The sequence below is a fragment of the Epinephelus moara genome, chromosome 22 (assembly GCF_006386435.1).
Source record: "Epinephelus moara isolate mb chromosome 22, YSFRI_EMoa_1.0, whole genome shotgun sequence".
In the NCBI taxonomy this organism is placed as follows: Eukaryota; Metazoa; Chordata; class Actinopteri; order Perciformes; family Serranidae; genus Epinephelus; species Epinephelus moara.
The window spans coordinates 15,117,266-15,130,210 of record NC_065527.1 but is presented as its reverse complement, the minus strand read 5'-3'; the positions used below and the strand labels follow the sequence as shown (position 1 = coordinate 15,130,210).

General features: G+C 42.3%; 1 protein-coding gene across 1 annotated transcript in view; it reads left to right on the top strand.

Annotated features, from left to right (window-relative positions):
• Positions 1-1,078: 1,078 nt before the first annotated feature.
• cpne4b (copine IVb) overlaps positions 1,079-12,945 on the top strand; it is a 29,164-nt gene continuing 17,297 nt past the window's right edge. Inside the window, exons 1-3 of the mRNA XM_050034346.1 lie at positions 1,079-1,332; positions 5,610-5,800; positions 12,040-12,219. Coding sequence (XP_049890303.1) covers positions 5,630-5,800; positions 12,040-12,219 — 351 coding nt within the window. The 5' untranslated portion in view covers positions 1,079-1,332; positions 5,610-5,629. The remainder of the gene's footprint in view (positions 1,333-5,609; positions 5,801-12,039; positions 12,220-12,945) is intronic.

The following is a 12,945-nucleotide window of genomic DNA, read 5'->3' as shown; positions in this document are numbered from 1 at the left end:
TGCATAATATTATGTGGCCCTGTGCCTAAGCCTACAGGATAGAGATAAAGCTGTAATGCCATGTGAGACTTGGATTCACATCAAATTGACTATTATGCATCAGAAACTGAGATTAACAGCATCAGTGATTTTACAACAGGTAAGACAACATGATGATATGATAACGCAGAGGAAAGAAGGAAATTAAGATAAGTAAATAAAATCCAGCCATTAAAAATCTTAAAAACCACAGTTAAATACACCCATCTTGTCAGTGCACATTCAACATAAATTAAAAATAAATACATCAGAATTTATTTGTACAGCACCTTCCACACAGGTAGCCTACATGCTTTACAGGTTATTGGTAAGCTGATAATATAAGTGCAAATATAGACCAATGCATACGAAAATAGGGTGATTACATACAAACTAGGAGACTCAAGATGACCACAAAGGGCGCAAAGGACCCCCAAGAGACACAACATGGCCACACACTACTCTATAATTACCACAAAGGGACATAAAACCACAAAAAGATGCATAATAACTACAAAATGACACAGACAACACCAGAAAAGACGCTTAACAACTTAAGTTTGAATGTTCATATGCACTAGGAGAGGTGGTGGGGCCTTTTGTACATCCCAGGGGCCAACTGGCTCATAATCCGCCCATGAAGAAAATGATTAAACACATAAAAATATAGAGAACCATTGCATAAGCATATAGGGCCTTGTGTATTCTCATTATTTCAGCAGCAATGCACTGTGAGCCAGCGTCTTAAATTGATCTGAGCCAATGAATCTGGTGGGCACAGCGTGAACTTTAAATTAACTACCAAGTGGTCTCAGGTGTGCGGTCATCGCTTATTATAAAACCGCTGAAGCACATCGCAGCCAATCAAAGCTGAGACCCGGAAAATCAGCTTTGCGCTACGTGTCAGTGCGCGATCACAGCCACGAGATGGCGCTGACGCACCGCGCTCGGAGGCCCGCTGGTCCCTGGAAACTGTGCGCTCTCTGCGGCCCCCGATGGAGCAAGCGGATTACAAACTCTAGTTAAGTGGCGCACCGTCCTCCTCCTCCTCCCCATCTCTCACCCAGAGTAAACCCAGGCGCACGGAGCGCATCCTCACCGTGCTCGCCCTGAGGGAACTGGAAAGCAGCTCTGCTCGGCTGTCAGCGCCAAACCGGCCGAGCTCTGCAGTGTAGGGGGACTGAGGAGAACATATAGACAAAAGAGTGAGGAGAGAGAGAGATGGGTCCGGAGGAGGCGAGGCATCCGTGATTGTCAAGTAAACGGCGGTGAAGTTGTTCGGCTCCGCTCGGATCTTTTCCCCAGGTCGTTGAGGTGAGTTTTCTCTCTGCAGGAGAAAGGAGCAGCCCGGATGGTGCATGTCTTACCCGCTGCATGAGAGGTGTAGAGTCCAAACATTTGCCCTGGACATATTTTTCCTCTATCGTCTCATAAGTGGAAGACATTTATAATGACATCAGTTATAGTCTGATCTATCATATGTATTCTTTAACAGCTTGTGTGACTTTGTGTATTTGTTAATTTATGTAGAATTAAACGCATCATTAAACTATATTTTGACTATCAGGCAACATATTGTAAAGAAATGCACAGTGACTTGAGGAATTCTGTCTTTGAGAAAATACCTTTGTAGGCTACTCTTAGAAAGCCTCTGCTTTAATTTATTTCGACTGGAGTGTTATAAGACAAGATAAGCCCTATGGGAGGGGAAGATCTGCTTCATTCTCTGTCCGCCTCTCTTCTCCTCTCTCCCCTCTGCTCCATTCACTCTCACTTGCCTGCCTTTCTCCAGTCTTTTCTCTCACTCCATCCCTCTAATCCCCCCTCTCACAACCTCTGTCTCCCTCACTCTCACTGCTTCTCTCTCTGTCAGCTCTAATGACACTGTGAGTTCGCAACACCAGACCGCCTCACTTCTCATACTCCTCTCTTGTCTTTCCTTGCACACAGCCGCCTTTTCCTGTGTCCACTCTTTCAGCTGAGCATGTTGCTGTCACCTGTCATGGTTAATATTCCACGCAGGGGGATGCATAACATGCCACACAGTTCCTTAGCTTCCTGCCGCCTGCACTGTGTCCTGGTGCCGATGTTACTTCTCTTTGTGTGGTGATCAATATGTGACCGAGCAGTTATGTTATGGATCCTCCTGTGGGTGAATCATTAATGTCACTCTCCACACCTGCACATGTGAAGGTGAATGGTCACGCACACATGTAAATGTTTGCACACATGCACACACAGTCAAGGGTCATGGCAATCGAGCTCTGAGCCGTGGTTGATTGTTACAGTGTGGAGAATACGAGCTGACAGTAAGGAGCCTTGGAATGATTATTAGACATCTTACACCGCCCGGCAATCAATCATTGCCATTCTGGTTTGTGTTTGGGTACTATATTTGATTTGCACACAGGATTTGGAGCACTCAAACTCATTTGTCACAAAGCGTTCAGCCTCTCCTTCTGCAATCTGCCCATCTTTGTTTGTGCTGGTGGCTTCTGTCAGTGAAACATTGCATTTTCTGCAGTTACATTCCTTGTCAAATGTTTGAAACAAGCCCTTTGGCTCCTTAAGTTTATGTACTTGTTCAGATGAGGGGAAAACTACCAAAATTGAGTCAGAAAATATCTCCTACTTAAACCCCCTCACCAATGCATTTGATTGGAATTCCATTTATCAAAATAAACCAGTTTCCAGCCTTGACAAAACCACTTTTGAGACTTTTTGTACCCCCCAAGAAGCTATTGCAAAATGCTATGACAAAGTGTGATATGAAAATTCATTGTCACCTCTGGCAATGTGCAACACATGTGACAGCTGATGCTTTGCTGTACTGTAAAGGCAGAGCCCGCACACAGCTCCTCCACAGTAGCTGTAGAAATCTGCCACATCCTCCGTCACTTATCAGTGTCATCTGCTGTCACCCGGAACAGACAGGCATCTGCTGCTTCCCGCACACACACATGCAGACATGTCACCACCGTGCACACATACGGAAACACAACTAACTACACGCCACCTACACACAGGTCTGCTATATGTCACACACCTGCCCTGTGGCTCTGTCCACGCCCGTTTGTCTGTAGCTATACAGCCAGTTAAGTGAGCTTAGCTAAAAATAATCACCACCAGCCAAGACACACATGGAACATGAATTATGGAAGACAGAGGGAGAGAGAGAGACATTCAGGTCAGAGTCAGACCCAGTTCCAAGAGCTTTGCTCCCTAAGGATGATTCTACTATACCGCTGGATTAATATGCAGTTTGTACTATCTAGCACATTAGACCTGCAGTTATCCTTTAGCTCAGACTAACTGGACGTGACGCTACCCGAGGTTTAAGCCCAATTCTTCATGTGCAGTATAGGCTGGGGGAATGAATCTGTGCATTTTGAGATTAATTATACATACAATGCAGTGTTTCCAATGTTATACTAATAGATTTATAGCTAGTGTCAACTGGATCCTGCTTTAGACACTGGCTATGAGTAAAGTGCACATGCTGGGAGGTTATTACAGTATCATCGATGATGCTATAATGTGTTTTGAAGTCTTCTAGCTATGAACAGTACAAAGTGTACTGTTAATTTTCAATGAGAAGATCGATACCAGTGTCATGTTTCCATTATATATGAAGCTGCAGTCAGGAGATGGTTAGCTTAGCTTAGCACGAAGACTGGAAGCAGGAGAACAGAGCATGGTGTTGTATAAAAGCAACAAAATCTAATTAAAGCTCACTCATAGTTTTTTGTACAAATAGATGAACAAGATTTATAAATTAATGAGCCTTTGTATTTCACCTTTAGACCAGGGGATGGCAACCTTTAGCCTACTATCGAAACAGCCATTTTTGGCCCAAAAACCCCCCCCACAATCAGTCTGGAGCTGCAAACCATATTTGAGCCTTATATTGAAGGCAACACAGACTATTAAGTCTAAATTAGCATATCAGCTTCACTAATGGGTCTAAATGAGCATTTATTAAAGATTTAAGATTTACCACAAGATAGCTTCTCTGTAACGGGCTATTTATGATTATTTGGTAAATTAATTTTGCAGCATTTGTGAAGAAACAAACAAATCTGTCCATGCACTATTAAATTCTCTATTTTTATCTGAGATTTTATTTTATTTTTTACTCGAAATCCATAGCTAGCCTAGCGAGGGGTATTAAAGACTAGCCGCCGCCATTGAGCTTGGGCTAAATTTAGAGAATTCTTATGATTGGAGAATGTAAAAATCGCTTTAGGCATGTAACAGTGAAAAATGAACATGAAAATGTAAAAAAAAAGAGATCACTATTCATTAATATATATAATTTTTGTTAAAGCCACAGCGGAGAGGGGCTAAAGAGCCGATAGAGCCAAGCTAGCTGTTTCTACTCTTATGCTATGCTAAGCTTAGCTAATCGCCTCCTGGCTCACATGTCATATGTCATGTCATATGTCATGTCACAGACAGACATGACAGAGGTATCGATCTTCTCATGTTACTCCCAGCAAGAAGGCAAATAAGCACATTTTCCAAAATGTTTAACCGTTCCTCTGAAGGTTCTGCACACCCACACGTGTTTTAATACTTACTTAATTACATCTCTTGTCAAGTTGGAGGTGGGCGGAGTTATACTGGGAATTACATTAAGTCACAAGAGTCCATGTATGATTAAGAACTATAAAAGTGTAGATTTTTACACTCAAACAGGGGCAGCAAAACTAAAAGGAGAGCGATGAAGATGTCTGCACACGGCCACGCAGATCCAATTAAGTAGAATAATTAAAAACACCTGTGTGGGTGTTTGATGGATGTGCAGGGCCTTTAAGATCAAGAGAGTTAGCCCTCAATGCTTTAAACATTATTGTTATGAAAGTGCCATATTGACCATAATTGCTGTGTGCAAAAGCTCTTGTGAGATGTGTTATGTAGTTTACTTCTTGAAAGAAATAGCTGGACTTTGTGTCAGAATTCAAGAGCTCTCACCTTGAACAAATGAAGAGCAGCAGATATTTTCAGCCCTCATTGTGATGATGGGTCATTTTCTTTGCAGCTTTTGCTGTAAAATGTTATTTAACTCATTTCATAATTAACGATTCATTACACATCATGGGGAAAAAAGTCTGTGTTGCAGCGATTAGATGCTCGACAGTATTCTATTTGAGGACTGTGAACATTATACCCTCTGTGGAAACCTGAGGAGAAACCCCGCCGATTTGTTCTGGTTACTCAGCAGAGCTCCCTGTATATGTGTATGTATGTGTGTGTGTACATGCACGTATGCATCTGTATACAGAACTAGTGCAGACATCCAAATGTGTGTTTGAATTAACATGTACATGCATAATTGTGTGTGTTTGCATTCATGCTGTACGGTATGTGTGCATTTGTGTGTATGTGGGGACCTTGTCTGATATTCAGTAGCTTCAAAGTCCTGACCTTGAACAGTTTGAGTGCTGTCTGCTTAGTCAGGGCCACTGCATCTGCTCCTGTCAAAGCAAACAACAGTTCCAGTGTACTGCAGTGCATGGGATTTTTTTATGATCTATCTATCTAGATAATAACCCTGTTTTTTTTTTGTATCCTCTTCCCTCTCTTTACAGTGTGTGATTGTGTGTTCAGCATGAGTAACATCTATGAGTCTGCAGAGGCCACGCTGGGCTTCATCAGCTCCCCATGCCTGACCAAAGTGGAGCTGAGAGTGGCCTGCCGGGGGATCTCAGACCGCGACGCTCTTTCCAAACCCGACCCTTGCGTGGTGCTGAAGATGCAGTCGCACGGGCAGTGGTTTGAGGTACAGTAATGGGGTGGGATGAAGTGTTGAACTGAAGCGTGCCTCCAGTTCAGGAAGACTGTTTCTAAACAGAAAATGAGAGACACTCTTAAGAGGAGCTGAAATGCATGTGTGAGGAGCCTGACATCTGACCATGATGTATATTGTGCGAGTCCATAGAACCTATAGAACAGCCCGTAGCACTGATTGCCATTGACATGAGATTTCTAACAATAGAGATAAAACATTATGGCCTATAAATCTTTCCACTAACAATTTACCTTTGAGTTATGTAAGGTTTTGTGCTTCTACTACAAAGTTGATCCAACCTTCAGAATCAGAGTCAGTGAAAAGAAGTGTTTTCAAAGGACTTTACTGTGCCTATTCAACAATATTTAAATAATCTACACCATACGTCCATGACCTGATGTACCACACAGACTGTAAGTGTATTCATCCACTCTACACATTCTGTTGCAAAAACCTATGTCACGCAGGCGTAACACTGGAGGGGAACATGTACATGTGTGCATGTATGAGTATGTTCCTCTGTCTGGTGGCAGCTAAACCCGCAAACTACCAGACCAATCAGCCTAATATTTTGTGTGCATGTTTATGACTGTATGCTCAAAGGCCAATTTGTGGTTGCGGTGATTCATAATTTTTGAAAAACCTTTTTCTTTGACTGTTTTATTCCGTCATCGACTGCTGTCCACTCACGCTCCTTAACCGGCCGATAGGGGCTGCAAGTTTTCCAGAAATCAGCTCAGCTAAAAACAACAAGCCTTACTGTTTGTTGCAGGCCACATTTTGGCCCACGTTGAGGCACAACGACTGACATTCGTAGAAAAGTTTGGTCTCGTTTTGAACCGGAGCGTCTGCAGATTGAATCCATACCTGATATGTCGTGATTCACCAAAGTTAGGCATGAATTAGTCCCTGTTGTTGTTATCTCCACTGCCATATTGCCTGTAAGGGAGCTGGAAGGGACAATTCCACCAAACGCAGCCGCAACAAGGTTTTATTCCATCCTCTGCAGGGCGTCATACCACGGCAGGAATGTTTCAGAAGCGGAGAATTTGCTTTCTAGATTTTGTAGACTCGCAGATTTTGTTGATTGGGACATTTTTCCTTGTACTTGTACCATAACTTAGTAAGCAGGCTATGTAGTTAAATGTTTTTTGTCTGTTTTAATTGTGTAGTTATGTCCTAGTTTGTTGTGCCGTAGCCTACAATCAAAAATAACACCCTTCAAAGTCCAGTCATGAACAACATGGGTCAAAGAGTCATCCTCATACATATGTTGTACATATATTTCACATAGAGTGCCTGTCAGCAGGTCTGCTCTTTGCAATGACCTGTGGCTCCATCAGAAATAGATGAGAATGTTTATATTTATTAGCTTCTGGGATGTGCAGAGGTCTGCACATTCCTAGTTCCTTAAGGATTTCTCCGTATTTGAATTGATTCAATCATATCAGAGAATTCATGTTTGACTAATTGATTTTGTGTAATCAAGGACCTACGCTGTCAAGCAGAGCTGTGATTGTGCCGCGAAACCTTCTCGCACTAAATTGCAAGTTATGTTTGGTTTTAATAAATTATGGATGATCATTGTCACAGAAGGCAACAGAAATCGCAACTTTTGTGAGTTGGTGCACAGATTGCGTTTAGCTATTCAAATGCTTTTGTCACCTTGAAATGGAAAGTGTGCTAGTTTTGTTTCTCTGCTCATCTCAGCTCTCCAAAATACGCTGTCTGCCCCAATAGATTTGATATTGAAAATAATGTGAGCACTGAACTACTTCTTTCTGGAGTCATGAACAATTTTATCGGGCTAAATGTACACAATAAAAAGGTCTCAAATAGATGGAGACAACATCTTTCTCGAATAGATTGTTTAGCACTTGAAATTGGAAAAGAAAGGGAGAAGTGATGGTGCTTTCTGCTAGTAAGTGTTCCACTTCCTCTCCTTTTATCTCTAAAACTCACAACCTGCTCCTTCTGGTACTTCAGATGGAATCTCCTTCTTTAAGGGAACATCTTATTCCCACTGAAGTCTCACCGGTGGCAGCAGCACATGTATTAGCTGAACTTTGTAAGAACACAGCACGAGGTTAAAGATAAATCTGAGAGAATTTCAGGACAAAAGTGGATCTTTTTCTTTATCTCTCTCCTGTATTTCTGGGAGAGACAGTCATATGCTGAGTGAACTGTCTTCCTTTTAAATATGTAGATACCAACACACCCACACATACACGCACATCCTCACACATACAGTGCTACAGTGAGCCACTCCAACAGACGTACATGGATTCACACACACATCAGTCACTAACGCAAACTGTCACAGGAAGCAGCTCTACACAGCACTGCACTGCACACACACAAACCCACTCACACAAACCCACTCACACACACACACACACCCACCCACACAAACCCACACACACACACACACACACACATAGATTTCCACAGGGGCTCAAGATCAAGTGCTCAGAAAGTAGTGCAGCATTATTCTGTCTTTGGAGACTCCACAAAAAGCTACTTTGTACAGCATACTGATGTGTGTGTGTGTGTGTGTGTGTGTGCCTGTGGGATGTGTGTGTGAATTTGTATGTATGTGTTACAATAAGCCCCTTCGTGAGAGTGAGGGAATGGACAAATGTTATCACTGCCCATCAGATTCAGAGTCTCTTAATTGGATAATTGCTGAGAGTGTGTTCAAGCCATTGGTCGTAAATGTGTTTGTTTGTGTGTGTGTGTGTGTGTGTGTGTGTGTGTGTGTCAAAGGGTTATCAACAATAAAAGGGACCCAGTCGTCGCTGCTAGTGTTGGATAGGTTTTGTTGGCAGCACGGAGCCAGACTTTTGTTTGGGCTTCTATTCCTCTCCACATCAGGCAGTTAGAGAGAAGAAAATGCGAGATCAATATTACCATCGTCGCTTCTTTGTGTCGTCAAACAGCTTGCTCGATTTTAGCCATCAAAAACAAAATCCATAGTTGCAGTCCTCAAGTTGATAAGTGTAAACAATTTGGTAATGGATATTTGTGGTAATTGCTGCAGTGCTGAAAAGTCTGCTGAGGTTCACAATCGATGCACATTGGCAGCGTGTTGGATGTTGAATGAAATCTTCATACTTCAGTCCACTTTGGAAGACCACAAACAAAACTCAATTTAAAGTGAAACTGCCAACAGTGAAGAGGCAGTTTTATGAAACACTACTTTCACACAGCCAGACTTTACAATAAAATAAATATACACAACTATGTAAAAACATTGAATTCGGTGGAGGTGTGGACTTGAGCCACAAGACTTGGACTCCAGTTGGACTCAAGTCACAAATTTGATGACTTTAGACTTGACCAAATTATAAAACACTTGCAACTCAACTTGGATTTTAACACCAGTGACTAGTGACTTCACTTGGACTTGAGCCTGTTGACTTGAAAATACTTGATACCTTCCCAAAGATTAAGGTTTATTTCCCTTCATTTCTTGCATCAACCAGCATCGGGGATATTCTTTCACAGCATGTCAACAAGTCATTTAATTTCAGCCAGGAACACTGTCCTCATAGATTTAACCATTTATTGCATCAACAGAAAACACAGTAATACTTGGTGCTGACGGCTCTGCTTAGAAGTTGCTCCCTGGATTTGACAAGCAGCATGCTAAGCCCAAACAGAGAGCACAATACAGAAACACCTTCCCCCTGGTATACAGGAGTAGGCCCAAAGCAAGACATTAAATCCCACGTTAGGACTCTGAATTAGAAAGGTGGAGACAAAGCTTTGCCAGCAGCAGTGGTGTAGCAGGGATCAGTAAGTGGAAAGCTATATTTAAATGGACTGTTGTGAGAATGGGCTGTGATGAGTGTGTGACTGATTAGAAAAGAAGATTCAATCAGTGGGCTGTCAGCTGATTACAGCTGAGATGTATGATTCCCTAGTCCTGCATGAACAAACGTGATATTCCCTTTAGTGCACTTCGAACCAATCGGACAGCATCCAATCAAGATGTAGGAGAGAACCATGAAGAACTAATGTTACGTTACAGAGTACCAGCTAGAATTGTATCAAAGATCATTTTGTTCACGCACAAAAACTATATGGTGGTCAACGAAAAAATGATTTGCACTTTGCAAAAATTGTGGGTCAAATATTATACTCAGACACGCAACAACTTTGGACTTTGATGTTTGAAGCTGCACAAAGAATAGTAAGGCTAATATTAACATAGTTAGCAAGCTAATGCTAACAGCAAAGTAATTAAAAAGGAAAATGTGTTTAAACAAATTAATACAAACTCTAAATTGTTATTAGGCCTTCTCTGTTGTTAAAACCCGGTTACTGCCTGAAGCGAGGGAGTTCAAGTATCTCAGGGTCTTTTTCACGAGTGAGGGTAGAATGGAGCGTGAGATGTATCGGCGGTTTGGTGCGGCGTCTGCAATGATGCGAGCGCTGCACCGATCCGTCATGGTGAAGAGGGAGCTGAGCCGGTAAGCGAAGCTTTCGATTTACTGGTCCATCTACGTCCCAACCCTCACCTATGTTCATGAGCTCTGGGTAGTGACCGAAAGAATGAGATTGTGGATACAAAAGGCCAAAATTAGTTTCCTCCGTGGGGTGGCTGGGCTCAGCCTTAGAGATAGGGTGAGGAGCTCAGACATCCGGAGGGAGCTTGGAGTAGAGCCGCTGCTTCTTCATGTCTAAAGGGGTCAGTTGAGGTGGTTTCGGGCATCTGATCAGGATGCCTCCTGAGTGCCTCCCGCTGGAGGTGTTTTAGGCACGTCCCACTGGTAGGAGGCCCTGGGGCAGACCCAGAACACGCCTGAGGGATTACATATTTCATCTGGCCTGGGAACACCTTGGGGTCCCGCAGGAGCTGGAAAGTCTTGCTGGAGAGAGGGACATCTGGGGTGCTTTGCTCAGCCTGCTGCCCCTCGACCTGGCCCCGGATAAGCAGATGAAGATGGATGGATGTTGTTAAAATTGCATTACATTTGGAGTAGAGCCCATTGTGACTTGTTTAGGACTTGAAAATCAAAGTTTAGGAATTGGGACTTCTCAATCTTGAATCGGGATTTGACTCACGACTTGCCTGTCTTGACTTGGGACTCAAATTGGAACTTAAGTGCGAAGACTTGAGACTTACTTGTGACTTGAAAAACAATGACTTGGACTCTCTGGGAATGTATCCAACCTTCAAAATTTTTATACTTTCGATAGTTTCTCTGACAGCCAGTGCTGCCCGACCCATAAAACTTCTCTTCAATGTATTACCAGCCATCATGCTGACGTTTACATCAATAAAGACTGATTTATTATCCCACTTGTATGTAGGAAGGATATATAAGATCAATACAATATTACAGAAATGTCACTGATGTCCCATTTACTTCCCCAGCTTTGTGCTGTATTCATGTGGTGTTGGATTAATCTGAAAAGTGAGTTTCTGATCATATTTCATGGCTCACTTGATCCGTTTTTTTGTTTAAACACAAGCATTAAAATGCATCTTCTCTGTAGCATCCATGTTGTTTCCACATTACAAAAAAAGGTCATGAACGCACCGAAATCAAAAGAACGACCATCTGAGGAGCATTATCCTGTATAGTCAGTATCCTATAGTAACAGCAGGAGGGCAAATGGGAAGGTTGGAGATTCATGAGCACCTAGGTGTTGGACAAGCTGACTACGTACATACCGGACACTGAAAATAGTCGTTCAAAAAGATTTGTTCGTTTGTTTTCACCCATCACCATTAGTTGTTAGTTATTAGATGTTTTGACCAATGTGTAGGAAAGACATTAGTGGTTTTACAAATCATTATACAGGAGTTAATTAATTTATATTTATTAGGCAATAAAAACAATGATTACAAAAGAGAGTTTACAGATTATAAATTAATATGTCAACAAATAAATTACATTCTGAAACTATTAATTTATGTTTAATTGGAAATGACAAAGTGATAAAACAAACAGACTGATTAATACAGAAGTGAATAATTGAAATCAATTTGACAGTTTAGTTTTATAATGGTATCATTTGTTATAGCATTTCCACCTATCAAATGCTTTTCAATTTACCAACTGTTAGATGATTTACAGCCCTCTGGGATCTTTGAGAAAATTGAAACCCACAGTAATAGTAGTTATGTTCTTTCAGATTCCAAAAAATGTGTTGGACATACTATGGTTAACCTGGAGTTGTGTGTGTGTGTGTGTCCACGCACCCCTGCCTCTGTGCAGGTGGACCGTACAGAGGTGATTCGCAGCAGTAGCGGCCCCGTCTTCTCCAAGATCTTCCTGGTGGATTACTACTTCGAGGAGGTCCAGAGGCTTCGCTTTGAACTGCATGACATCAGCTCTGGCAACAATGGTCTCCGTGACGCTGACTTCCTGGGAGCCATGGAGTGCACCTTAGGACAGGTCAGTGTGTTTTGACACGGGGAGTGTATGTGAAACACGCAGGTTAGTTAAGAATGCATGATGTGAGTAAGGCGGGTAGCCTGAGTGAAGTGCTGGACACTTACTGTAATCACGCTAGGTTTCACTCCTTGCTATTATTGTCTCCTTCCATTGTCCACTATTCAATAAAACAGACATCTCCTAGAAGTCAGGCGTCTATGAATGAATATTAAACAGCAGGCGGCTGCTGCACAAGCCAAGTGGTGCGTGTGAGTGAAGTTCGGAGTTCACGTCTGAACACACATAAGAATGAGTGTGTATGATGAGAGCATGCATCTACAGGTGAACGCATGAAAGGAGTGCATTTATGCGCATCAGTAAGTGCACTTACCAGTACACCAGTATATCAGTGTTGTGTTTACCAGTGCAGAGCATAGCAGGCCATGTCAGACGTACACACACACATGAATTGAGCCTGCATGCTTTGAGTGTAAGACTTACAGACTGGAATGTATAATCCTTTGTAACGTTAACCGAGCTTGTTGGGATTTTAAATGTCTGTATCAGGTAATGTGTGCTTTGATTAAGGTGAGGGAGCAACTTTAAGATAAGAGAGGCCAACTTTAGCCGTGGCTGGAATCCTAATGTCATCTTTCACTTGAGGTCAGATACTGTCTCTGTGTGCATTTACACTGTGCTGTCCTTGAATGCTAAGTTACTTAAAGCCCTGACGGTGCTTTATGTTTC